This window comes from Camarhynchus parvulus, chromosome 2 (assembly GCF_901933205.1).
Source record: "Camarhynchus parvulus chromosome 2, STF_HiC, whole genome shotgun sequence".
NCBI lineage: Eukaryota > Metazoa > Chordata > Aves > Passeriformes > Thraupidae > Camarhynchus > Camarhynchus parvulus.
Genome location: NC_044572.1, coordinates 130,825,141 through 130,852,814, shown reverse-complemented (window position 1 = coordinate 130,852,814; position 27,674 = coordinate 130,825,141). Strand labels below are relative to the sequence as shown.

Genomic DNA, 27,674 nt, shown 5'->3' with positions numbered 1-27,674 from the left:
GTGATTGGCGGAGACGCCCCGTGCGCGGCGCCGGGAGAGGGAGGGAGGGAGCGAGGCTGCAGCGCCGCGAGCGCCAGAGCCGCACAGTCCGCGCCGGCCGCCTGCCCGCACCGACGCACCCGTGCCCGCCCGCCCGCCCGCCGCGCACAGGTAACGGGGCCACCGCCCAGAACCGGCTCCTCTGGCGCGCGGCAGTCGGGAGCACTGAGCGGAGCGGCCGGGGGACATCGCCCTGCTCCCCCGGCGCGGCTCAGCGGGGAGGGAACGGGTCGCGGGGGCTGCTGCGCGGGGCGACGAGGGCCTTTCTCCGCCGGGGAAAAAGAGGGAAGCGCCGGCGGAGGGGGCGGCAGGTGAGGGCGACCCCGGACCCGCAGGGAGGGCAGCGCCGCCCCCGCCGGGCGGGGGCCGGGGTGCGGGCGGCGGGCGCTGCCGGGTGTGGTCTCCGGCCGGGAGCCTTGCCCGGGCGCGGAAGAGTCGGGGCGGCCGCCCCTCGGCCGCTCTCACTTCCCTCCCTCCGCCCAGGCCCCCCCCAACCCTCCCTCTCAACGCCCAGGCCTTCCCCCCCCCCGCCCATCCTTCCCGCCCCGGCCGAGGGGTCCGGGCGAGAGCGGCGGCTCCCCCGGGACTGGAAGGGGCTCCTCCTCCGCCGCTCCCCTCCCCCGCGCCGAATCCCCCGGGGATGGACCCGCGGGCTTTCCCTATTCCGGGGCGGGGACGCGGCATCCTCCCCCGGGGGCGCTGGGCGGAGGGGAGCGGGATCGGGGCGGGCCGGGCTCCGGCGCCCACCCGCCGTGACAAAGGCGGCGGGCGCGGCGCTCGGTGTCCCCGCGGCGGGCGCGGCGCAGGGAGGGAGGGAGGGAGGGGCGGCCGTAGCGCCCCGGGGCCGCCCGCCCGCCCCGCCCTCCGCTCCCGCCCGCCCCCGGGCCGCTCCATTTTCTGCTGTCACCGCGCTCGCCGTGCCGGAGCCGCGGCAGCGCCCAGCCCGCGGGGGCGGCGGGCGGCCCGCCCGCCCGGGGATGCTGCCGCGGCAGCCTGCGGTGCCCCGGGGCCTGGCGGCGGGACCGGCGTTGCGAGCACATTTGGGCCGGTCACGGCGAGCGGTAAATCACCACCGCCATACGGTTGCTTTAAAATGGCTCCTTAACCCCGCCGCGCGCGGTGTGGGCGAGCCCTTCAACGGGCGTTCGCCAGCAAACGCCCGGTTTGTGCCTCCCTGCTGGGGACAGGAGCCGTTAACACTTGCAGTCGCCTGGAATGTTAAAATGTGCTTAATTTATTCTCAAAGACGGAACATAGCCCTGCCATTGTTTGTCCTAACGTCACGTATAATGGCAAAAGTGGTTAAAAATGAAATGTTTGATTGGGGTATGTGGAACATACAGAAATAGATAAAGCACTCATGACCAAAACTGGTTCATGCTTTAATAATCTTGTTAAACTTTAAAGGATAATGTATCCCCAACGCACATTACCAGTTCCTTCAAATTATCAAGTTAGGATACGCAGAAGGATGGGGAGTCAGGGAGAAGTATTTTTTCTTCCTCTGTCAAAAGAAATTTCTCAATACCTCTGTTTAGCAGAGTTTGATTTTTTAAAAATTTTTTAAGTGCCGATAGGATGATTATGAAGCATTGCTGCCAGGTTGTGCTATCTGAAATATTGATGTTGAGGTCTTATTTTTAAGTAGTAAAATTTTCTTTTGTTTGTGAAAGCACAGCCTCCCAGCCTGAACGGCACTACCTGACACAGAACATCCCATAATGGGGATTCCCATTTTGGGAAACGGAGTTAGCATTGTGGGAAGGTGTACAACTCACAATTTAGATATTTGTTGCACTGTGGCTTTTTAACATCCAGTGTGGGATTAATTTGCAGATGCTTATGTGAAGTACCTCTGCATGTAACTGATTCTGTTAAGGCTCAGACTGCTCCTTGGTATTCTTTGTCCAGCCTTTATTGGGTTGTCTCCTATGGAAAGCTTACTATTAGATATTTTCTTTGTCAATTTTGCTGCACTGATAATGTAGTCTTATGAAAGAGTGGTGGCAAGAATTAGGATCATTTTTGTGCGTAAGATAGAAATTATTTGGTTTCGGTTCACCTTTGGATGCTTTTGTTTGTGTTTATTAAAATAACATACTTCTAAAAGTTTACAGTTTTTCATGAGGAATCAGTGACTTTAACTCTCTACTCCATGTGTCCATGTGTTTGAGCAGCCAGTGCTGCTAGTATGCCCTGTGTGCTGGATTTCAGTTGTACCTCTTACAGTTCCAAACTAGAGAATACACGTTGCTCTGCCTATGAAGTTAAAACGCCTTTGTCCTTGACCAATGTCTGAATAATGCCTCACTATTTTTCCTCTTTAGAAATATCAGCATGGATAAAAATGAGCTGGTGCAGAAGGCCAAACTGGCTGAGCAGGCTGAAAGATATGATGACATGGCAAGTTGCATGAAATCGGTGACTGAGCAAGGAGCTGAGTTGTCCAACGAAGAGAGGAATCTTCTCTCTGTTGCCTATAAAAATGTTGTAGGAGCCCGTAGGTCATCCTGGAGAGTCGTCTCAAGTATTGAACAAAAGACGGAAGGCGCTGAGAAAAAACAGCAGATGGCTCGAGAATACAGAGAGAAAATTGAGACCGAGCTAAGAGACATCTGCAATGATGTGCTGGTGAGAAATAATGAAACTGTTGATCCATTTTTACTTAGAGTTGCAGAGTAAATGGTGCTGGGCCTCTGGGACTATTTCTAGTCTGTCAGTAAAGCTGTGGTCTCCTATGCTATTTCTGACAATAAGGTTTAAAAAAATGTCTGAGTTTTTCTTTCCCTCTAATCGGCTGCTTATTTATATACAAATTATATTTATGAATGCTAATAAACTTGGAGGCATGTAGAAACATTATTGTACGTAAAGTAGTAGTTATGAAAGGTTAACATATTTCCCTGAGACTGAACTGTGTACAGGTTTAGTTTGGGGGTTTCTCCTCCCCAAGGGCCCCTTCCCCTTTAGTGCAGTATTTGAATCCTGAGATGTCTTCAATTTCTGCAATTTTAATATGCTGCTGTGGTTGTAAGAGGTAGTTCTTACTCTACGGAAATTGTGCCCCTCCCTGGCTAAGATGATGTAATGTTAGTTATGACTCAGCCGTGCAGAAAATTGCTTGCAGGAAGAGGCAGTAGAAATGCTGTGATACCCGCTTAAACTTAAATTTTTTTTTGTAGCAAACTCAAAGGGTGTTCAAGTTAAGCATTTTCTGAGACTTGTAGTTACGTTAATATGTGCATGTGTACAGCAAGCAACACTGTATTTTCACTGGGAGGTTGGTTTATGAAATCCAAACCTCTTTCAAATGCTTATTCCAGATTGTCAGGTTTTTTCAACTGTACACTCCTGTGGTGCCTCAGTGAGCCCGCAAGGAGCAGCTGTTCAGTCCTACAGCCACTTGTGAGGTAGAGGTTATGTCAGCAATAGAGTTGTCCACTGCCCTGTGGACGCTGCTGGCTGTCATCCCGTATGTGACAAGGGATCACCTGCAGGTGACAGAGTTATATGCGACATGAGGGAATGTTAAATAGCTGAAGGTCTGATACCATATGAATGTTAAGATCAATGAGTAGCATAAATTTTGCTTGATGTGTGAGATAACTAAATTATACAGGTGTTGATAGCATCTAGAAGGCTGGTTCTTCAATGGTTTGTAAGAGTCAGTATGGGTAACTGAGTCTTGGCTTCCAGTTCAGGCTAGCTGCTATGGTTATTGTAACACACCCAATTTTGTATGTTTTGTTATCTCATGTAAGCATAATTCTTTAACTTCTACTCTGAAAATGAAATGCAGAACTTACTCATAGGAAAGAACTGATTTACTAGTACTTGTGTTGTAAAGTGGTGGTTCATCTATTCAAGCCCAGGAAATGTGGATCCGAATCTGGCATTCTAATTGGTTGTTATTTCTTTAATTTTTTTACTAATGGGAGAGTTGGGGTGGGGGTGGATGCTTACAGTTCAGGGTCTGAAATTCTTTTGTAAGCTACGTTTTGGTTTAAGAAATTATTTTAATTAAATGTGGGCTTATAAACCTTAGAAGAATTTAGTGTTTGCAATTAATTTTTTTGTCTGATAATGGAAACCAGGTTAAGGTGAAACTAGCTTTTATTGTGCGTGCTAAATACAAAAAACAAAACTCAGCTTTTGAGTTTGCTGCAACTAGAGTGCCTGGGAGGGGAGGAATATCAGCAGAGAGTCTTGTTAAATCTTGTGAATCTCAAAATGGACTTGAATTTCCCTTTGTGTTAATGAGACATATATAATTCAAAGAAGTTACTGTTCTTTGACATGCTACTATTTTTAAGAAGCTAATGACTAATTTTTAACATCGCCAGTCCAAGTTTTCTTAATACATTAAAGAAAAATTACTGTCCAGAAGAAACAATGCCTTAAGCAGTGATTAGCAGTAATAAAACTACTTTTTTAGACTTGCATTTAAAAAGAAAAAAATTACAACTTTTGTATTCAAATGATAGGATTTAAAAATACTTTCAAATGACATGTGCTACCTTTGATGTTGCCAATTACTTTGAAGATTTAGATTTATATTTAAAACTATACTCATATTTTCTTTCTTGAAGTATCCTATGCATAATCATTCTTACCTAGAAATGTGGCTGACTATTGCTTTAACAGGAAAAAAAAGAACTGTGGTAAGATTCAATTGCTTAACATGAACACACTAGTCTGTACAGTGCTACATGCAAATGCAGAACTAGGGTTTGGTTTAGTTTTTGGGGTTTTTTTCAGAAGATCTCTGTCATTTTTATGCAGCATAATCTAATCTATAACTGTTTACAGAAGTGAAAAGTAGGGCTTACCCAATCTTTATTGGTGTGAGGTATACCATTAATTAATTAGACCTGAAATGTTAAACTTTCAAAGCTTTTAATCATGAGCCTTATGAATTAGAGTACAAAAGCAGCTCTGCAACTTTGGTATCTTTTATTGAAGCTGTGGCTCCGTTTGAGCTGTTGTTGTGTCTTCAGTTGTCTGCTAGTGTCTTAAGTAATGTTTAATGCTCAGGGGTGTTACATCACAGCCGTCCTAACTTCAGTGTTGAAGGGAGGAGAGCAATTTAGAGAATGTGTTTGTGACTAGAAGAGTGTGGCCAAAGCTGGCTCCTCTGCAGCTTCCTGCTCTCTTCCCTCATTTATTGGAATGAAATCTAGTGTACTGGAACAAATAGCTCCTCTAATCCTGTAGATACCAAATATACCAAACTCTGCCTGGGCTTTGTTTCCATTTCTTCTACTAATTTACAGAGAGAGTAGGAGCAATTAATGACGAACTTCTTTCTTGCTTCATCCCTCTTGGGCCCAATGATAAAAGTGTTAATAGTTATGTGGTCAGGTCCAAATGTTTATTTTTCTCCTTTACACTGACCTTGCAACAGGAAAAGACAGCATCTGCATCCTTGCCACTTCCTGAATCTTTTTTCTTCAGCCTGCCATGTAGTACATCTACAACTCTACAAAAGAGTTGAACTCGTCCTCTTGTTTCCTGCAGCCTCAGAGTGCTGCTGTACAAAGAAGAGACATCTTAAATATCTTGTTCCAGCACCAATTCTGTCAGATATGCATTTAAATATATTAAAGCGTAATATAACCAGCTCTAGTTTGGAGTTGGTCTGGTAGTGCTGGTAAACATCAAATAATTGTGACATATTGAGTGTAGTACAAGTTCCTTACACTGTGGCAATGAAGACTGTATTTCCAAGTTCTTCAGTAGTAATACAATGTGGGTGATGCTCTGTGTAAGGAAGTACATTGCCATACTTGAGCATCTGAAAAGTGCTTTGAGTATTATAGAAAATTTCCAGTCGATACAGGAAATTAGGCTTTTAGTTCAATACTTTTCCTTATGTTAGCTGTGTGCTTCAAGTTCTGTTTCGATTTTTATAGTAGAAAGGAGGGTCTGTCTAAAGTACCAGTATAATGATCTATGGTCAACTTCCATTTGTCATTTCCATAATAAAAATCGTTATTAATATAACAGGTGTGGATTTTCTTTAAACTGCTGTTAGCAGAGAAGTGAGTTGTAACTGAAGTGATTCAAATTAAATCTGCAGTAAGCTGAGTTTTTCAGCTAACAAGGGTTCTGAAGTACAGAGAAGAATGGAGAGATCTTTGAATAGCTAACACATTGCACTGCATGTATGTTAGAAGTTCTCAGGAGCTCTGGTAGTTTTCAGGAAGTCTCTTACATGAGCTAAATGTAAACTAGTAATTGAAAACATGACTGGCTATCTTTGCATTCCTATGGATATAATTGCAGACAGTTGCACTCTTCCAGGCTGGCACATCCTGCAGCAGTCCCTGCATGTCCTCCAAGTGCACAGTATGTGACAGTTCCCATGTCCTTGCCCGATGCCCAGTCTTCCCCCTCCAAGTTCCACTGCAGAAATGCCCTAAGTAAATCTCCTCTGGCAGTGCCCAAGCACCCTTTCACCATTTCTTTTCCCTTTTAGTTGTTAAGGTCTGGAGAACTTGTGCAAACCTTGGCTGCCCTTCAGCCTTCTGGAGTTACTGTTACACATTGGTGCTACTCAGCACTTTTCCCCCACTCCTTTCCTGCCAGAAAAGCGGCAGGTTAATGGTGTTGTTTAGGGCCTTCCAGTAAGATGAATTGTTTGCTTTCTTCACTACATTATTTCTTCCAAATTTTACCCTCAGAAGCCTAAAAACGTACTCCTTGTGCACTCATACTTGAGATTTCTTTGCACTTACTATGGATGTTTCGTGTTTTAGAAGTGGTAATGGTGAGAGCAGAAGGTTCAGTTATATCTCAGATTAGTGACTTTAGGTTAACATATCTTTTTTATGTATGTTGCTTGAGAGGGGGAGTAGAATGTTTAGTATCCTGTCATGGGGCTGCAGTTCACTGCGGGAAGGGAGTGTAATTCCATTCCAAATGCATCTAAATTGCTTTTTAAAGAGCATACCGCAGAATTAATGCCTATTGCTGTCATTCTCAAATTACTATGGAACTATTTTCTAGTTGCCTGCAAACATCTAATAAGTTACTATGTTAAGTTCTATAACAGAACATTAATTCTTAATGACAGGGTTAGGAAATTCGGTCTTCTCTCCTACAGGACGCCGTACGTTTTTTGACATGCACACGTGAGAATTGTCTTTTTAAAACTCAGCCACTGCATGCTCAGTGTGTCCTCCTGATAATTAAAGTGCACAGCTAACCTGTAGACTGAGGTTACCATACAACCTTCTTGCTATGATGATATCTGCTACTAACAGAAAATTGTGTTCTGACAGAAAATCACTACCTTTGGTTCTGTGATTCCTTCAGGCTTGCTTAATTTTTTATTTTTTATTGCACTTTGTCTTTAAGATTTGTGTCATTATTTTTCAGAAAAAAAAGGAGAGACATTTACAGAACCTTCTATTTCCAGAAATGTCAGTTACAGAAAGGGGGGATTAATATGTTGAAATCTGGGAGTTAGGTACCAAGAAGAATTGAGGTTAGAAGGGAGGTACCAAGAAGAATTGAGGTTAGAAGGGAGGTCATTGTGTTCAACTCTGGTCAGAACAGATCTAGTTTGATCGCTTTGCTCAAGGCCTTGTCAGTCACATTTTTATTATCTTTAAGCATGGAGATTCCACAGCCTGTCTTAATATTTGTTCTTGTTGTTAAGGAAAGAATACTTGTGTGGAATCAGAGCTTCTCAAGTTCCAACTTGTCTGCTGCCTCCCGTGATGTCACTGTAGATCTCAAGGAAGAGTCTGGTTCCATGGTCTCTAGGCAGCTGAACACAGCAGTAAGATCTGCTGGAATTCTCTGGGCTGCAGAAACGCATCTCTCTCAGCCTTGCCTTGTCCCTCATGTACTCCAGCCCCATAGTCTCTTCAGTGTATATTTGGTTTTCTTGTGCTGTGGAGCTCAAACCTAGGCATAGAACTCAAGATGTCATCTCAAGTTGTTAAAATGTGCACTAAAAGATAGTAATTGGTAATGTGTTAGGGACATATGTGAAAATATGTGAGTACTCTGGTTCACAAATGCTTCTGTGAATTAATTTTTATATATTGCAGAGCAAAATGTAGCCAGGATTTGCTAACTTACAAGGGGGGGTTATAATTTAGGCTTTTGTTTAACTCTGCAAGTCTGACTTTTTCAGTAAGGGTTTGGTTGGTATCATTGCTCAAATGTATTGAAGGTAGGGAGCAGAGGCAATTTGTATCAACCTCATTATTTCACTCACTTCCCTGATTGTAGCTACACCCTTTCGGGTTTGGGGTTTTTTTTGGCTGTTGGTTTTTTATTTTGGTTTGGATTGTTGGTTTGGTTTTTGTTAGGTTTTTTTTTGTTTGCCTGCAGTGAAAGCAGTGCTTAAGCTAGAGTAATTTCCTTTACTTTTGTAATTGATTCAACTGTTGCAAAACTGTTGAATCTTTGATAATTAAATCATCGTTCATGTATCAGTTTAAATATAAGATTACTTGTGTTGTTTTTAATTTATTCTAATCTTAGCAAGAAGGGCATCCATAATGTTGACATGTATGTTTAATGCTCCCATTTATCATAAAATCAGCTAAGGTGCTTGCATAAATGCAGCTACTTCTTACATTAACTCTGCTTGCACATGTGGAAACACATATGTACATGTGTCTGCATCCTCTTGCATTTATAGCAAGTACGAGAAACCTTTATTATAACCACTAGCCCACTGTACTAATCTCATTTGGCATTAATGTTTAATAATTTGCTTTGATTTACAGTAAAAAGTTGCCGAGTGCTTATACTGTTCAAAAGCATCAAAGTAACAACTTGGTTTATTTGACAGCAGCCTTCATTGTTCAAGTACTTTATGTACCTACTGCTGATACTCTGCTCTAAACAGCAAAATAAAGTAAGCTGATAGTTTAGTCACCTGTGACAGATAACTCTTCATCTTCTTTGTGCTGCTGAAGGAAGAGCTTCATTGCATGTACTTGCAATTTTGTGAAGCTGATAATTGTATTTGTGTCACTGGTTGGTTGCTTAGAAATCTAAGAAGCAGAAACACTGCATTGCTAATGTATCAGCAGCTTCTTGTGCATGTGGAAGCTGTAAGTGGTAGAAACATAAAATTTAGAATATGAGCAGAGTTAGTGCAGTATGTGTTTGTACAGATGTGCAGAGATAATGCACTATCTCTGGTTTTATCTGGAAATTTCTGTCTCATTACCGTGCACGTGACAGGAGTGCATTTCTGAAACAGGTTCTCAAACACTTTACTCGTACTCTGCTCTGGGCACACATCAGCTCCTGCCTCTGCAGCTGGTTGTCCATTCAGGCAGTAGTTGACTACCATTTTTAAATAGCTTGGGAAAGCTTGTGCTGTTAAAGTTGATTGAACAGAATTAAGATAGTGATTATTTCTTAAACTCTTTCTTTTTTTCTTTTTCTTTTGTTAACTGAATGTTAACTTTTGTGCAGTGGATTATTTTTCTTGAAAACTGACAGAAGATTGGCAATGCCTCTTCAAAGAGAAGTAATAAAAAAGTCATGTTCTGCTGAGACCAACAGGAAATTATTAAATTTTGTAATCAGATATAATATGTTGGACTCAATGATCTCAGGGGTCTTTTCCAACCTACTTGATTCTGTGATTCTATAAGGCAGCTCACACGAGGCTGAGAAAAGTTGTCAGTTCGTTTTTGTTGGTGATGGGGTTTTTTTCTGGATATTACCCTTTGCAATTATGTTACAAAAGATTCAACAAAGGTAATCTGATCTTTCAACTGATCATTTTCTCCTAGTGCAGATTAGGTTTACATTGCTAAAATGGTATTTTTCCTAACAAAATGTTTTTATTAACATTGTATGTATAGTGAATCCCTAGTCAATCCATATTCTGCTTCAGGAGGTTTGAAATCTGCTCAGAGTGCAAGCTGCTAAAAGATAAATGGCTCTTGCTTCTATTTCTGAGCAAGGATGAAAAGTGTTGCATCATATTTATGGGGAGTTTTATTAGTATTTATTTAGAGACCAAAACTGTGGAGTCTTAAGACATGTTCTGGTTTGGAGTACAGCTGCAATAGATGTAGCTGAGACCTACATCCTGGGCAGAAATTCTTACCCAACTCAGTTGGTTTCAGTTTTTTATTATCTCAAGTTTCACAGAGGATATTGTGAAAAGAATAATGATTGATGCATCTGGTACCATTTTATTTTGATGCAAGTCCCCAGTATTCAAGAAGCAGTTTAATGAGGTGATGCTGAGGAAAAAAGGCCCAGGTAAAAATTACATATTGACTTTGATCTTCAATGGAAACTTTATTAAGATCTATAGCAATGTCTCAAAAATATTAAGACCTTTCCTAATGTTTTATATTAAGCGTCTTTACAGCTGCTGCCTTTCATATGAGTTTCTTCAGAGTGGGTTACTAAATTGGGGAGGTATTTTTACCTGTGTTTCAGAGTTTGGTTCCCTCACTGTCATGTTTGTTACGCATGCTTTGGTAGAAAACAATAATGATTGGCAGGAAACACCTGAGGAGCCTCTTGAATTATCTCAAGAGTGTATCCTGGTATGAGGCACACTTGCCTCCCTTGCCATAAACTGCCATAAACACTAATTGGAAAGCAAAACAGTAGAAGAAACTAGCTACTAGAGGGCATGGTAGTCTAAGTTGGGGAAGGCAGATCTGCAAAGGGAGCTACATTTGTGGCTGTAAAAGTGTGAACTGAGATGCTGCTCCTCATTGTCTCAAGTGCTGTTTCTTGTTTTGCTGACCAGTGGTCATGCCAAGCACCCTGTATGCATTTTTGTGCCTATACCTACTTCTAACTGACTTTTATCTCTCCCCCAGCCTATGTCTCAGCATGAAGATGATTTTTCAGGGTATTCTGCTTCTTCCATGTTTCCTTCACCTGCCCATAGTGATGCTGCTTTTGTTCACTTTTCTAAGGGAGCACATTTAGGCTGGTTTAGTAGTACTTTTATGTGTAAACTAAGATTTCTTGCCATTGTTTCTGTCATATGGGATTTTCTTCTGTCCATTAGTCCTTTCAGAACTTTTTTTCAGTTACTGTCTTCCTACTCAGACTTCATTTCCTCTGCTCGTTTCCTTTCTAGATCTTCACCAGATTGACTACAGCAAAACTGCTAATCAAGTGTACCTTTCTCTTGCTCTTAGCAATGCCACATCTCCCCCTGTTGCATAAACACTGCAGATAACTCTACAGTCAAATTCTTCCCTTCCCCTTTAAGATCCATTGTCCCAAATTCTGAATTCCTCCCCTGCTGAGGGTCGTGCTTCTCACTTCATCTCTTCCAGCCAGCCTTGTCACCTTTCTCAAACTTCTGCTGCTTTTTCTGCGAGCAGCCAATTTGATGGGAAGAAAGAATAACTGGTACTGAGAACAGGCAGCAGGCTGCTTTCCTTCTTCAGCAGAGATCTCCAGTGTCTCAGCAGCCAGTAATAGTGACAGCTTTTCTTGTATTCCTCTTCTAGTGAGCAAACTAGTAGAGAGAATTTTGTAGGTGACTTTAAACTCTAGTGTCACTTTTGGCTGGAGTAGAAGGCTGAGAACAGTCCTTTTGGTTTTCACAAGAGGGATGGAGGTCACCCATGAGGCAGCAGTTACAGAGCCCTTAATCCCAAACTCTGGGCAGAGCTGTAATCGGGAGCAGCAGAGTAAGCCTGGGTCAAAACAGGGTTTGGGAAGGGATTGTCTAAAAATATACCTCTTAAAAATGCAAATACTTGTCTCTTTCTCCAACAATTTAGATGCATGTGTGTAAATAAACTGGCCACAAATGGTTTAATTAAACCCTCTGTAGTGTGTGTGCCAGTCTCTGCCGTGCAGCTAATTGCATGTGTTTTATAGCTTGTAACTTTCTTAATCCTCGTGTGGAAAACGGTCATGGAAAATCACTTGCTAGCTTCTAATGGGAATTGATTGGAATATTTTTTTTTATGAAACTGAGAAGCAGTTTAAAGATAAAAGTAACACTCATGTACAGGTACACAGGTATCTGCAGCTTCTTCTCTGGTGCATTGTGGGTATTAAGGTTGTTTTGATGTAATGGGAGTTTGAACAATGTGTGGAATGTGGACAAGAAGCCTTTTAAATGTTATTACCTCCAGAGAAACCACATCTGGCTCAGAAAATCCCTGGGCATTGATGGAGGCTAAGAGAAGCATGAGACTTTTTTGCTTTGTTCCTATGGTTTTTCTAGTGGCATCCTCTTTTGGGCAGTGTTGCAGTGAGGTTAGCAGACAGAGGACTCCTGTCAGCCAGTATGATCCCTCTTGTGTTCTTACATCTTGGAGAAGAATGCTACTTACATTGTGAAAATACCAGGCTGATGTCATTAAATATTTAATAAGTGTCAAGCTGTGCTTGAAAAAAAGATAGTTTCTTTCATGTCTTCATGAATTTAAAAAACACGAGTTCTTCCATGTCCGTCTTCATCCCTATGTTGTATACCATGGGTGGGTGACTAGTGAGTTGAAGTTCAGCTACTACTCTTGTGTAATTTATTCTCAAAATTAGAAAAATCATAACTATTGTTAGGTGTCTTTTGATACTGGATGAAAACATAAAGGCTGCTTATTTACTAAACAAAAAGCCAGGTTATTTCAGAGAAGAACTGGTAGTATTTAAAGTACCTAAAGTTTATCAGTATATTCTCTTTTGAGTTTTCCCATTCTGCATCTTGGTTCTTTTGTGCAAAAATATCTTTTTATTTCTTCTATGGTTCTAGTGGTTTTATTCAATTAGATATCTCAATAATTAGATTTTCCATATTTAAAAGTAAAACTTCTTGTTCCCAGTATTTTAACTGTGTATTATCCATTAATTGCTCCTACATTTTCCTAGAATCTGATGACTGTTCTTATTTTCCTGCTTGTCAGGAGGGAAATTTATAAATAGAAAATCAAGCTGTTGATGCAATCATCTCTAGTGCATTAATAATTATCTAAAGTTTCTAGGCAATAACATGTACTGAGACCAAGCCTTTAATATAGGGAAATTAGCACTGAACTAGAAGCAACAAGGCAAAACTGAGCATTAAAATAAAATTAATTTTATGTTCTTATAGTGGATTTGGGAGTAGATTTGTCGCCCACAGATGTCATTTGTCAAGGAAACAAATGCTTTTAAAACGAGTAGTTTTAGGCTTTAAGTGTCGGGAAAGGACACTTCAAGTCTTTGTGTTGACTTCCTGTCTTCAACTGCAGGCCTCACCACAGCTGGACGGCTAAGCATGTCCACTTGCAGTAAGAAGCAGGCAGAATTTTGGGAGAAGGTTGGCTATTGGGGTTTATCGGTAACTACTTGTTAGGCTTCTTTCACATTCCTAAGTCTGATAACTCTTAACCTTTCAGACTTGATCTTGCAAAACCACAGGAGCCTTGATGGAAGGCCTTTCATCAAAGTGGCTCAAAATGTGAAGTACTTCGTGTTGCCACCTGTTGGCTGTATCCTGTTCAGGCAGTAGAATAGATGTAAGAATGAAGGAAGTAAATCTCTCTCCAGTTTAGTGTTTAAAATAAGCCAGAATTGAAATTTACCATTAGGATAATTCAGGTTGTGTGCAGACAGTTTCTGGTATGTCTTTGAAGACAAAGACTTTTCTGTAGTGCTTGCTGAGGGTGAGGGAACATACCAAATCCTACCAATGGTATGTGTGAGCACAGCTGACATCTCCTGAATTTGAGTGTGTTTGTTGGCCAGTGCAGAGAGGCAGAAAGCTGTTGGCTTAGTCATAGCCAGAATCACAGGTGTGAAGTGTTGAAGCCTGATCTTTGAACAGCCAGCATATTAGTAAGAGTTGATACTCAGATTTAGTACATCCTTTCTTTAAAAAAAGTAATTCCCATTAAATCTTTCTGAAAAGACTTACAAAAAGTGCTAGAAGCACTCGTACAAGGTGTTACAGATTTGGGCTGAAAAGTGCTCGGAAGTGCTGCTGCATCTGCCTAGTTGACTACAATGGTATGGTTTGTTTCACAGCAGTTAGATTCTTGCTGTCAAATTAAAAGCTCTGACAATTACTGCTGTCTCCTTGGGGGGTTTCAAAGGCAGGGACTGTTTAGTTTTGTTCAGAAAACTGTTCCTACCAGATGCTGATGAAGATGCTGTAATTAACTGCCCGTGTGTTAGTATATATCCAGCCTGGATGGGAGTTTTGTGTGGTAGCAAGGAAGATCATGAACAAGCATGAGACCTTAACTACATAAAATGTAATAATAGATGTGGGCTGTATGGACTGCAGTTGTCAGGTTGCTGTATGCATTGCAGGGATGCAGATCACATCAGCTTAGTAAATACAGATCACCTAAGTGAGCCAGTCTTGGCCTAGCTGCTCCCACTTCAGTGGCCTGCATGGTGATCAGCTCTATACTCATAAACACTGCCCTATCAACTGGTAAAGGAGAGAGAAGGTGGCCCTGTATTGCTGGTATTGCCCTGTATGCAAAAACAACCTATCAATAGAACTTAAATACCTAGATATTCCTCCTTGTGGAAAAGAATGTATCCTCCAGAGATGCTTTGCAGTTAAAGCTTTTAGAAAAATCCACAAGATAAACAGTATTCCCCATAAGCTGATGTGTTGGGAGATAACAAATTGTTAGATTTGTCGTGCTTTTGATTCTGCTATCTTCTGTAATTGAACTTTAAAAGGTTAGTAGTTTCATTGGTCTTACCTGTCTGGCTTTCTGTAGCCATACCATGTCCATGCAGGTTATGCTTTCACAACCACTCTAGGATAAATCTGTGTACCCTGAATCTTGAGGCTAACTTTAAAGGAGTGGTCTGTGTCTACTTCTGCCAGTAAAAGAAAATAGATCCTGAAATAAATGGACTAATACAAACAGAAGAAACTGAATTTATATGACCAAATAAATCATAGGGTAGGGATCTCCTTTCAATCATTTCACATGTTAGCTTTTAAATATTCATCTGTTTTCAGGGTTTATTGTTGCTGTTTATGAAGTATTTGGCATAAATAAAATTTTTCCAGAGATACGTGGCACCCCAGTCCTACGTGTTGTTTGTATAGAATGGACTCTTTCATCCAAATATGAGTAAGCTCCCAGTGCAGTTTGACTTGGAGTCTCTGCATTGGCTATATTTTGTGAATAGCTGTTCAAAGGGATTTTCTCAGTTCATCAGTCTTTGAAATTCAGTATGGCTTTAGAACTTCTTGCAGTACAAGATTTACAGTGTTCAAGCTCCTTTTGCCCTGCTGGTGTTGGTCTGTTTAAAAAGATAATTAGTAGTCTTCCCTCCTATCTGTCTGCTGGTGCAATTCACCCATTCAGTTTGCAAACATCTTCACCTCATTTGTGATCTAAGTGAAGTTTAAATCTTGGAGCTTGGTTCCTGCTGTGTGAAAGAGTAGAGCTGTACATTTTAATCAAATGACCTTCTGTAGGGATGAGGAATAATTTCTGTGTCTGGAATCACTAAAAACATTTTGGTCCGGCCAATCAATGGTGGATGCAGAAGAAGGGCAACTCCCCACAGTGCCAGAAGTGTAGGTGCAAACTGCCACACCTGGTTTAATTGAAGTCTCACAGAGAAAAGCTGATAAGGAGCCTTGTTCTCAGTAGCTGGCAAGCTTCAGTTGTCACTGGAGGTCCTTGGCACTCAGGAAAATGTCATAGCTGCAAACCCTGAGGCTCTCTAGTGGTGAGGACGGAGTGTGTAAGGAGTCACAGAGAGCTGAGGTGTGTGACCCATAAAGCTGCTGGCCTCCTGCTACATCCCAGCCTCACTGGAGACAGAGCTGGCTCTGAACTCTTCTCCTGGTGTTGTGGGATGCCCTCAGAAGGGTGCCTTTGGCATGAGGCAGCTCAGCAGCCCTTTTGACTGTCTCCAGAAAAATACTTCTGCTGCTCACTGGCTTGTGTTGAGTTCCTTCTGTTGCCAAGGAATTGTCTCTGCTGTCATTTGGATGGGAAGTGAGGACATGCAGGATTTTTCAGTGTCTCACTGTGGGGTTATAAAATGAAGCTATATACCAGGTCCCACAGTACTGAAAAGGCCTAATATTAAAGAAATAAATCCACTATGTTGAAGCCACTAAAGAAAGTCCACTTACAGGTTTTGTCTCATTGTAGCATAGGCATGGCTGAACCTTGTCTTTCATGTCTGTCAGCCTGATTTCTGTATTATCTGTCTGCTGCAATAGAAATGAGAGAGATGCTGTGGTGGATAGCTTCATTTTGAGGAGCTTCATGCAAGTTTGAGTCTACCAATAAATATTCATTATTCATATAAATGAATTAGCAGTACTTTGATTAAAGAAAAAGGCAACAAAAACCAAGACCAGACTTGCTCTTCTTGCTCTTTCTGTGAATTACAGTTTTCTGTAGCTTAATAGTTGGCCTGCTAGGCAGAGCAGGTACCCCAGGTGTCCATGTCACAGTGCAGTAGTTGCAGCCTGTCCCAGCAGTGTCCTGTAGGACATTCATTTAACCTCCTGGATGGCCTTGAGAGGAAAGTGCTCTAAAGCAGCCATCATTTCTGTAAGTTGGAACTAAATTAGTTTGTCTGTTTCTGTGGTATCCTTGGAAGTAAAAGCTAAAAAAGTGTAGCAAAACTGCAGTGTCAGTCATCTAATTTATACAGGAAAAAATGGCCAAAAATCTGTACTGAAACTTCTTTTAAAAAATTATTTTCTGCATAGCCTTCACCAAGTATATGTACCAGCTTCTGATTGAATTCTGACTATTCAGGCATGCTGTACCTTTTTTGACTTTTAAATAACTGACTTTTCTTTTAGAGTCTGACTTCAAGCACTCAATATCGCAAAGTTTGACAAGCTTGTACCTTAATTTGACTGAATGTGTTGAAGCTAGTGATTTTTTTCCTTTTTTTTCATCATAATAGAATTCTTGCTAAGTTACATGACTGCCTCAGCTATGTTAACTTGCTATGTTAACAAGCAGTTAGAATAATCTAGAAAAACCTGGTCTTAAATGTCAGCCCATGGGGAGGATTTGGTGGAGTGACTCTAGAGAGCTACTTTGCTTTGGAAGATAATGGAAATACCTGTTAGGGCAGCACATAAAGTCAGATAGAAGTGCTATGGAGCTGAATGTCAGATTGTTAGCTGTCTGGAAATGCAAGAATACAGGTTCACCTTGTGGTTTCTTGCTGGGAATGCCAGTGGTGCATTAAAGTTAATGGGAGCTGGGCTGAGGAAGCTTATCTATTGCCTGTGTATGTAAAATAACGAGGTCTCTGATTTGGAGACTGATTATATCAAATCCTTTTATTAGATTTTGTGGATGCAAGCTTTCTTCCATGGTATACCCTCTGCCCAGAGTCTTTGGACTACCTTACTTCTGCCAGAGTTCTGTATAGTGATTTATAGAAAGCCATCCTTTGTTCATATAAACTCATGTGTTAAATTGACACAGCCTCCTTCTCCCCATCAAGGCACACAATGCAGCATTCTTTTTAAATCTAGAATTGGAATCCAGAACATGTTCTCTAGCTGACTGTGTTATGTAGGATGTGAAGAAAATAAGCAAGAAGTGAAGCTGTCTTGACTTTGAAATAAATGGAAATATAATTGAATTGTTGGTTCAGCATATGTTCAAAACACTGTGTTCTTTGTTTCCTTTTTAGTCTCTGTTGGAAAAGTTCTTGATCCCCAATGCTTCTCAAGCAGAAAGCAAAGTTTTCTATTTGAAAATGAAAGGAGACTACTACCGTTACTTGGCTGAGGTTGCTGCTGGAGATGACAAGAAAGGTATTGTATGTCACCTTGTAGATAAACATTGTCCAGTTAGATTGCTTTTGGTGGGGTAGTGACACAACCCTAATTTTAGAGTAATTCTGATTTGCATATAAATTTCTTTAGTGATAGGCTTCCCGTTTTCTGAAGGAAAATCATAGATTGTTGGGTTTCAAGAGTTACAGAAATATTCACATACGTGCCGATGGAGGCACAAAACAGGCACTGAGTTACAAAATCTTGAAATTGTCTCCAACTTCCACACACATGTATCTGGCTTACCACTGAAGCGCTGGTTTATGCATTTCTGTGTGGCTGAATCTTAGGGGTTTTACCTCTTAGACTTACTCTTGCCATTCCTCCTGCATTTCTACGGAATATAGGAAGTCTGCATAGGTTCAGTGAGCAAAGAGACTAGAAACAACCTGGAGGAGAAAAGATTTAATAAAACTAATTTTACTGTTAGGAAAGTTTATTCTGTAACCACAATAGTTTAATGTCCAAATGTCTTTCTATTTCCTCAAATTTCTTATAATTTCATGTAAGCAGGTTGTCACAATTGTAGGTAAGTTGCCTTCACCTAATTTTAGTTTAAAAAGTTAATGTTAGGTACTCATCATTTTGAGTTCCTTACCTGCTGTGGTGGGAGCCACCCTGACAGCATTGCTGCCTCTGTGCAGAGTCCCCTTCAGTTCAGAGCAATGCATTAGCAAGATGCAGCTCGCTGCAAACAGTGCCAGGCTGTTTCCTGGAGCCACTTCAGGGCTGCTGGCAGTGTGCCCTGAGGAGCAGTACAGAGCCAGCCTGGTGTGTCAGACTGCCTTGAGCTGCCCTGGGGATGCAGGAACCCACAGGGGTGAGGAGTGCTGAGCTGTGCAGCCCCACTCTACCCTCAGCAGCTCCTGCAGCCCGTGGCTAACCCCCCCAGTGTGGCACAGAACCATGGCTGTGGGACCTCAGACTAGATTGAGCCTGTCATAGATGTGAAGCAGGCATGGAATAATTTCAAGGGGATAGATGTGTCTGCTTTACTGGCATGTGTTATATCCACATTTCACAGTGAAGCCCAGTTTTCCCAGCATGCTGGATAATAGGGAGTTACACAGAGATCCTCATACTTAGTATGTAAGGCTGGATTTGGTTTCTGATGTTTACTGCATGCAAACTGAGCCAGTCCAGGCGACTGCAGAATTGTGTGTGTTACCAGTGCTTTAGATCTGCTAAAGAGAGTTACCATGTTTTCCTTTGGTAATTTTAGTGATCTCTGTTCACATGCATAGGAGGTACAATATTTTGAGTCCCAAAGTTTCTTTTTGTATTAATTAACAGGCTCTAAAATTAGACTGTGAAAATCTTTGTTTAAAGTGCTTTTAAAGTTTATTTTTATTTAACCCAGTCTCCTGGCTGAGCAGTTTTTGGCGGGTTTCCATTTTTTCAATTCATCCCCTTCCTCCAGTGTTTCATGTCACATGTTTTTCCTGTATGTTGTCTGTGACCTTGAAGAAGAGCAGTTGATAATTATTATGTAGGAAAGAATGGCTGTTCAGTTGGAGCAGTAAATACAGCAACAATATAAAGCTCCCAATACTAGGAATTAGATTTTTATCTTCTTAAACCACATTGTTTATTTTATCGGCTGGGGCTTCTTTATGTCAGTCTAGGAGACAGGAATGTCAAGCAGGTACCTCGCTCCATTTTATCCTTTAACTTTGGAGCTGCACTTCCTAAAGAATTCAAGGTTAAGAACTTTCTTATACTGTGTGACTGATTTAAAAATTAACAGAATACATCAAATTATGCACTAAGTGCTCTGACTTGTTGCTCAAAAGGTAACTTTTCGCAGATAGGGAGAAGAAATACACTTTTTGCTTTCAAATTACGTTAAAGAAAAATTATTAGAAAATAAAACTCTCAGCTTCATTCCCTGAAGTTACTTGTTTTTCATTCTGCTTGTTTTGCCTTTCATAAACAGTACCATTTTCTAAGGCTTTTCCATTATGAGAGGAGTTAAACATTTCTCACAATTTCTAAATTTAACTTGCAGTAAACCTAGTTCTTCTCAACTGCAGTGTACTAACTTCTGGTCATTTTCAAGACATTAGGGCAGCTGTTTGATCTGAAGCATTCCATTATTAGTGGTGAGTGCAGAGAGAGCACTGTTGATGAACTGTGCAGTGCATGTCCTCACTCTTCCATGTGAAGAGAACAGTATGATGCTTTAATTTTTGTGACTATCTGAAGGTGAACAAATGGTGATTGTATAGATATCCTGAGTATTAGTATTCAGTTGTTTTCAGACTTGAGTCTGAAAACTCCTTACTTAAATCCTGCTTGTATTTTTGAGTCTTTATCTTAAAATTCCTTTGTTTTTGAATACGTGTGACTGCACTCTCGCAGACATCATGCTGGATGCATTTCTGGTTTGATCCAGAAATGTTAGGGTTGGAATCCTTTTTGCATCTGAATTGGATGACTTTCTGCCCACCTTTTTCTCAGATGCTGGTGGAGAGCTGAGGAACAAGTGCCTCTTTGTGCTCAGCATGCAGCGGCTCCCTGGCCCCTGCAGCCTGTGGGCTGTGTTGGGCCATGATCTCTGACTTGTGCAGGCAGAACCTGCTCCAAGTTCACGTGCCTTCAGTGAAAAAGGAAACTGTTGAGCTCTTCAATCTTCATATACACATTGTGGTTGCTGGTTTTTCCAAGTCTTAATAACTTGTACAACGTCACAAGAGTGACAAGAGATTCATCTCTAAAATAAAGGAGCCAAATTATTAATTTTTCTCCCTTCAAAGTTTATAGGTACTAGAACTTCTAAGTTAGGTAAAAATGCTTTCCATATCTGCATGGGAAATAGAACTGTGTTGGAAGCTTTTAAAAATACATATTTAATTTTAAATTTTATTTGAGGTATGCCACACTATCTTTGCTGAGTGTTTTGAATGGAGACTCATAGATGACTGTCACTGAAAGGGTTCAGCATGACAAGCAAAGGTCATCAGTGTTTCCTGTGACTAAAATGTGGCTCTCTAATGCTCTACAGTGTTTAAAGACATTGAAATTGTGGTACTGTATCAAGTAGATGTTGGGTTTTATCTTCAGTGCTACAAAACTGCTGCAAATATTTGTAAATACAAGTAGTCACAGGGCATTGGGAAGAGACTCAAAGCTGTAATTTGGTCAGTAACAACTTCCCTCCTTTTTAATAATTTGAAAATGTAATTTAATAAAATCTTTATTAAATAGCGACTTGTTAGGTAAAGTGCTCATTCACAGGCATTCACTCCTGACATGGTTTCTTCATGCAAGTGTGAACACAGTCCTGATTGTATCCTGCATACAGTGTGTGAATTACTTACTTGTTGTGGGTTTTGTTTGTGTTTGTTTTTTCCCCAAAGGGATAGTGGAGCAATCACAACAGGCATATCAAGAAGCTTTTGAAATCAGTAAAAAGGAGATGCAACCAACACATCCCATCAGATTAGGTCTGGCTCTGAACTTCTCTGTGTTCTATTATGAGATTCTCAATTCCCCGGAGAAGGCCTGTTCCCTTGCAAAAACGGTAAGTCAAAGAGGGGGAAATTCCATTTAAATTATTTGCATAACCTTTTGTCACATGGCTAATAGAGTTGTTTGTTTTTATAACACTAGGCTTTTGATGAAGCAATTGCTGAACTTGATACATTAAGTGAAGAGTCATACAAAGACAGCACGCTAATAATGCAGTTACTGAGAGACAATTTGACAGTGAGTATCATCAAAGTTTGCAAATAGATTACAGAATTGGTCTTCTGGCACTTCAGGGTGTCCTTTTTGTTCCTGGCCATGGAGCTGTGTCTGTCACTCAGAAACAAGTCTACAGTACATCATCCTTCTGAGCTAAATATTTTTCCTGCCTAGTTTGTTGGGCTTTTTTTCCCTTGTTTTGTTTTGATTGTTTTTCGGTTTTGTTTTTTTCCTTTCCATACTAATTAACATGATTTTCTGACAAATTAACCACATTTTTCAGATTATTTTATTCAAGGAATCTAGCATGTTTAAATGATGAGTCTGAACTGTGACTGTCAAACCTACTGCCCAGTGTTAAGCAGCATTTGAGAATACAGTTGCATTTGCCTCTTAAAGCTTGTGTCAAATTTCATATAGCTTATTCTGCATTAAAGTATCTGCAAGGTAGAGATTCTACATGAAAACTGGAAACAAAGCAAGCAAGTCCCTTTAAGGACTTGTGGTTTAGAGGTTTTTTGTTTGGCTTTAATTTTGGTAAAGCTGAAATGGAAATTGATGTTAGCCAGGCTATTTCCATGGCAGTTGTAACATAACTGTCTTAATTAATTTTTTTTTCCTCCTTGGACTCACAGCTGTGGTGTAAGTTGTCAGAATAATCAAAATCTTCATCCTGTGTGTGGGATTTTTTTATTGTACTTTGAACTTTAAAACTGGCAAAGATAAACGTCTAAAGCAAATGAAGCTTAAATGTGAGCAAACATGCAAGAGTGTAATTAGATGGCTTAGTTCACTCCTTGGTCTGTGGGGAGAAGAGCTGCAAGCAAAAAATGAAAAAAATAAGAAACACTTACTGTTGCCACATGTAGCCCCTTGTTAACACTTTGTGCTTCTGATGTCAGACACCTTTGCAAAATAGCTGCACTGCTTTAAAAATAACTACAAGTAAAATTGTGCAGTTGTAAAAAAATGGAGTTGCCATACTTTCTGCTTTTGCATCTAACATTTAATTTCTCTTGTGTTTTGGAACCTTTTCCATGAGAATGGCAACTTAACACTGCTGCAAAAACTACTTGTTATTGTTCCATTTGTTGCTTACTAAACAAATGGAAGTGATTTCTCAACCTCTGTATTGGAGACAGATAAAGTGTTGGCATTGCTCTCAGTGTCTGTGTACTGTCCCCTTGAGTGGGATTGCTTAAGAGCTGCCCTCTGAATGAGTGGTTTTGAAACAGGAGAGAAGCTGACTTTAATTGTTAACTTTCCAGTAAAAATAATGTAAAGCTTGTCATAGCAATTGGAAAGCAAATTGTTTCACACAAGAACAGAAGTCAGACTGAGCTACTATAGTGTGTGAATTAGGGTAGTAGGCCTGATAATTGATGTGAGCTTTCCATTGCAAGGAGAAAGCTGTAAACAGATGGAAGATTCCATATTCTTGAATAAGTTATGTATCTTGCCTTAAATGCTTAGTGTGGTGTGTACAAGTGCATTGATTCCATGTTTATCCACAACTTCTTGAGGTAGAAAATAACTTCTGATATGTGTGTGACTGACAGACTACAGTGAATTTCATAAATATAAAAAAGGTCTGTTTTACTAGTTATGCAAGTGGTGAAGTCTGAGGTAGGTGGACTTTAGACAGTGATTTAGTATGTTGATCAGTTCTGTGCAGTTGCACTTTTCTCAGTTGTTGGTTGTCTTACCTCAAGTCTTGTATGGCTGAAGAAGTCTGTTCATTCTGTGTGGGGACTGAAGGCAGAGAAGTGTTCAGAGGGCTGTTTAACATATCAAAATCTGTTTTACTGGAATTGCTAGGTAATTTCTTTGCTCTGTTAAAAAATTTTGTTTTCTTTTATTAAATAAAAGGCAGTCCTTCCTAGGCGTTTCCCTCCCACCCCGAGCAGATTGGTTAAAGTGATCTCAGTGTCTCAATTGGTAAAATTGGTAAAGTCCCTTTCATAGCAGTCAGGCCCTTTTGTCTTAATGAATGTGTATTTTAGATTGGACATGAGGAAAATTTTCATCACTAAAAGGGTTGTCAAGCAAGGTGGCCCAGAGAAGTGTTAAGTCACCATCCCTGAAAGTATTTAATTTGTGTAGATGTAGTATTTGGGGACATGGTGGACTTGGCAGTGTTAATGGTTGGACTTGATGATATTGAAGGTCTTTTCCATCCTAAATTACTCTTGTGACTGTATTCTAGGGGTGATGATTTAGAATAGAAACTTCTGATTTCTGAATTCTGATAAAAGACGATAGAATTGTTCTTACTAATTCTCCATACAAGAATAGCACTGAATTTGGGACTAATGTAGTAATACAGTAATGTACTAAAGATTGCAGTGCAGCTCTAGAAACAGACTATTGGTGTGCTGTTATCTTCAGTAAAATAACTTGTTGCTTAGTGCCTTCAGCAAGGAGGAGTAGGTGCAGATGCCATGCATTATGTTCAGAGCAAGGACAAGGCTGCTGGTCTTATGCAGGTTTCATTGTTGCCTTCTGCTCCTGAAAGCATGAAATGTTTCTGATGATGGATTTTAAAAATAAAGGCATTCTGTAAGACTTCATTGGTACAGCACTGTCAGTGGAGAGAATGGTCGGTTTTATGTTTTACCACCTTATACTGTAGAGCATGAATCATTTGATTAGTGCTTCTTTAACTCCATAAAGTGAGAGATGACAAATCATATTGGGCTGGGAATAGTTTGGAGGCAGCCAGCATGAAGATAATTTGGTTCATGAAATAATTTCTTGGCACTGACTGTTCCTCTGGAACTGATGCTCAGTTTCCTTAGCTGGTACTTAATCTTGATATATGGTTCCTTAGTATGATTTTATGGAGCTGAAAATAACATTTTTGCATAGTGCATGCCTAGCCTGATTTTCTTCCGTCCTTGCCCTGCCTGCCAAGTTGGCAGCTCAGTGTTCTGAAAGTTGCTAAAGGGGAGCACAACTAACTGAACAGAGCCAGAGGGTAGAGATTTTGATGAAATATTTTGGGGTTTAAAAAAACAGACAAAACCTTCAGATGCCTGTTCTGAAGAAAAAGTAACATTCACTGTGGCATTGGATGTGGAGAGATAATTTTGCTGAAGTTTTTCCTTCAGAAAGGCACGTAAAACTTGCTTGAGGAGAAAGAAATTGCTGTTAGTTCCTGATTCTCACTTACCTGCTTAGTAAACCTGATTCTTGCCTGCTTGTTAGTTGTATTTTAGTGAGCCCTGTGAGTAAGATACTTGGGTTTTCACTGTTCATAAACTTGCTCATTAAATGCAGTGTAGGGTTGGGTTGCCTAGAACTGAATTTCCATCTTCCATAGCCAAGAAATAGATTCATGTTACTGTGTGCTTTTTCTTTCTCCACAGTGTTTAGTAGGACCTGTTAGAAGTTGCTATTATTAAGACATAGACCTTTCTAAAAATTACTTACTAATTATTAGTAATATATAATAATGTACCTGTTACTCTTCTTTTCTTTCCTAAACAGTTGTGGACATCGGATACCCAGGGAGATGAAGCTGAAGCAGGAGAAGGAGGGGAGAATTAACCAGCCTTCCAATTTCCATCTGCCTCATTCTGAAATTTAAACAGTAGACCATTTGTCATCCATGCTGTCCCACAAATAGTTTTTGTTTACGATTTGACAGGTTTATGTTACTTCTATTTGGATTTCTATATTTCCCATGTGGTTTTGTTTAATATTAGGGGAATAGAGCCAGTTAACATTTGGGGAATTTATCTGTTTTCATCTGAGGTGGCCAATATAGGGTTGTGAAATTTTTATACAAGTTTTACATGTTTGGCATAGTACTTTTGGTACATTGTGGCTTCCCACAAGGCCAGTGTTAAAACAGCTTTCTATGTCAGGCAAAGATGACTGCTTGCATATTGGTCTGTCACGATGGAAAAAAGGGATAATCAATGTTGCAGCCACAGGTGTAGTTAGTCTGAATATCCAAGCTGGAGCACACATGGCTGTGAATAAACTGATGTCCCATAGATATTGCATGTCAGGGGAACATGTGACATCTGTGGAATATTCCAATCAAGTGTACATCTTTGATTGCAGCTGAAGTGTTCCTTAAGACAGTTTGATTACCCAGTCAGCTTTCTCTAGAGAAGGACAGAGAAACGGTTCACATTCCATTATTTGTAAAGTTACCTGCTGTTGCTTTCATTATTTTTGCTACACATTTTATTTGTATTTAAATGGTTTAAGCAACCTAAGAACAAATGTACAAGTAAAGATGCAGTAAAAAATGAATTGCTTGATATTCATAATGACACTGTATATCGAGCACAGCAGTAAAACAAAAACCCATGTATTTAACTTTTTTAGGTTTTTTGCTTTTGTGATTTTTTTTTGATACTTGCCTAACATGCATGTGCTGTAAAAATAGTTAACAGGGAAATAACTTGAGATGATGGCTAGCTTTGTTTAATGTCTTATGAAATTTTCATGAACAATCCAAGCATAACTGTTCAGAACATGTGTATTAAGTTGATGTAAGTGGAATAAAAGTTTTATGAATGGACTTTTCAACTACCTTTGGTGTAGATTTCATGTCATCTGTCTTCCTACACCTTTGAGAGGAATGGCAGTACTAGACAGAAATTCAATATGAAATTGTATTTCTGTTATGGAAATTTTTAATACACATTTAGGTATTTTAGGTCATTTTAGGGAAGTTGAGATTGAATACCCCATATCTGATTTCAAGATTGCTCTAGTAATTAGTTTAGAACTTTTAGGTTGAGCTTTCTGACTGTTCCTGACTGGAACTCTGGAGGTACCTTAACATAGATGGTCCCCAGACTTAGAGCAAAAGGCGTTAAAAACTTCTGTAAGAGCTGACCTTTTGGAATAGTTTTATTTATTTGGAAAACTCTTGCTTGCTACTGTTGGGTCTTTAAAGGAGAACTGAGCAGGAGCCTCTGTATTGTCCAGAGGTTTCAGACACTACAGCTCAGTTTGTGGAAAAGTCTAGAGTGTTGAAGCATGATGCTCTTGCATTCCCCATCCCCAGGGACGTGTGCATCCATGGTATTCAGACTAACTACAGCATTTGTGGATACTTGGTGTGAAACTGAAATAGTTACAGGGAGAAATTGACACTGATTTTCAAAGTGTCATATCCCTGTCAAGTACTGAGAATCTTGGAAAGTAATGGAATTGTATTCAATTATTAATGTTACACTTACGTAGTCAGCAGGAGGGAAGCTTATGTGGCTTTTTCTTGACTGAGCTGCACCTGTAAGCACAGTGTAAGTATTTTCTAAGTTTACATACACTTCACAGGGTTTAAAAGTTACCACGTTAATCTTGATACCTGGAGGAAACAAATGAACCACGTCACTGAACATGAACTCAGTGGCCTTACCCGTTTGCACGTGGAATTGACTTTAGCAAGTTACAGATCTTACTTTTACAAATTAGATATTCCTGAATTTTTTTTAAATTACATCACTGCATTTGGACCATGATGTTCCATTTCCAGAAGCATCCGAGCCTTTATTCTGGTATTTAAGGATCAAGATAAGTAGAAAAGGTGGTTAGGATAATTTTACACCTTTATAAAAGTAGTTAGGGACATAGTCACCATTCCTAGAATTGGAAGGTGATAATCTGTTACAGTACATAATAAAAATTAGAATCCAATTAAGAACAGGAGAAAGGGAAGTGTATGGAGGGCAGAGGTTAACAAGGCTTTCTGAGGAGAGCTTGGTGCATCTCTCAGTCACCAGGGAAAAAGTAACAATGACTTCTTTAATACATGAAAGCACTTGTCAGAAGGAAAAAGCAGTCATCACATACATTTATGAAACAAAGGGCTACATTCCAGTATGGAAGCGAGGGAAGTTGATAGACCATGACTAAAAAAATTCCAGTGGGGATATCTGATCCACTTTTAGGAAGGAGCACAGCTCTGCAGCACATGTGAGTTCTGTCTTAGATGCACTTTAATGAAGACGTTGCCTACTTCCCTTACTGAAAGGATGTGGCTTTCAGCTAGCATGGTAAATACTTAGACTAGATGAAACAATGTGCCTTGAAAAATGCCCTTTTTTCATTTTTTTAAGCCTTTATCCAACTGTAAGAAAGTTCTGAGTAATAGGGTTCTGTGAAGTAATTCCATGTGCCTGGGGAAATCAAGGTATTCCTGAAAATGAGGAAGCACATATAATCATGCAAG

The 27,674-nt window shown here is 40.3% G+C and overlaps 1 protein-coding gene across 1 annotated transcript; it reads left to right on the top strand.

Annotated features, from left to right (window-relative positions):
* YWHAZ (tyrosine 3-monooxygenase/tryptophan 5-monooxygenase activation protein zeta) lies at window positions 1-26,026 on the top strand. The gene is made up of 6 exons (XM_030965594.1): window positions 1-150; window positions 2,367-2,670; window positions 17,647-17,770; window positions 21,151-21,314; window positions 21,404-21,499; window positions 24,968-26,026. Exons 2-6 carry the CDS (start codon window positions 2,377-2,379, stop codon window positions 25,025-25,027), a joined length of 738 nt encoding a protein of 245 aa, XP_030821454.1. The 5' UTR covers window positions 1-150; window positions 2,367-2,376; the 3' UTR covers window positions 25,028-26,026.
* The last annotated feature ends 1,648 nt before the right edge of the window (window positions 26,027-27,674 follow it).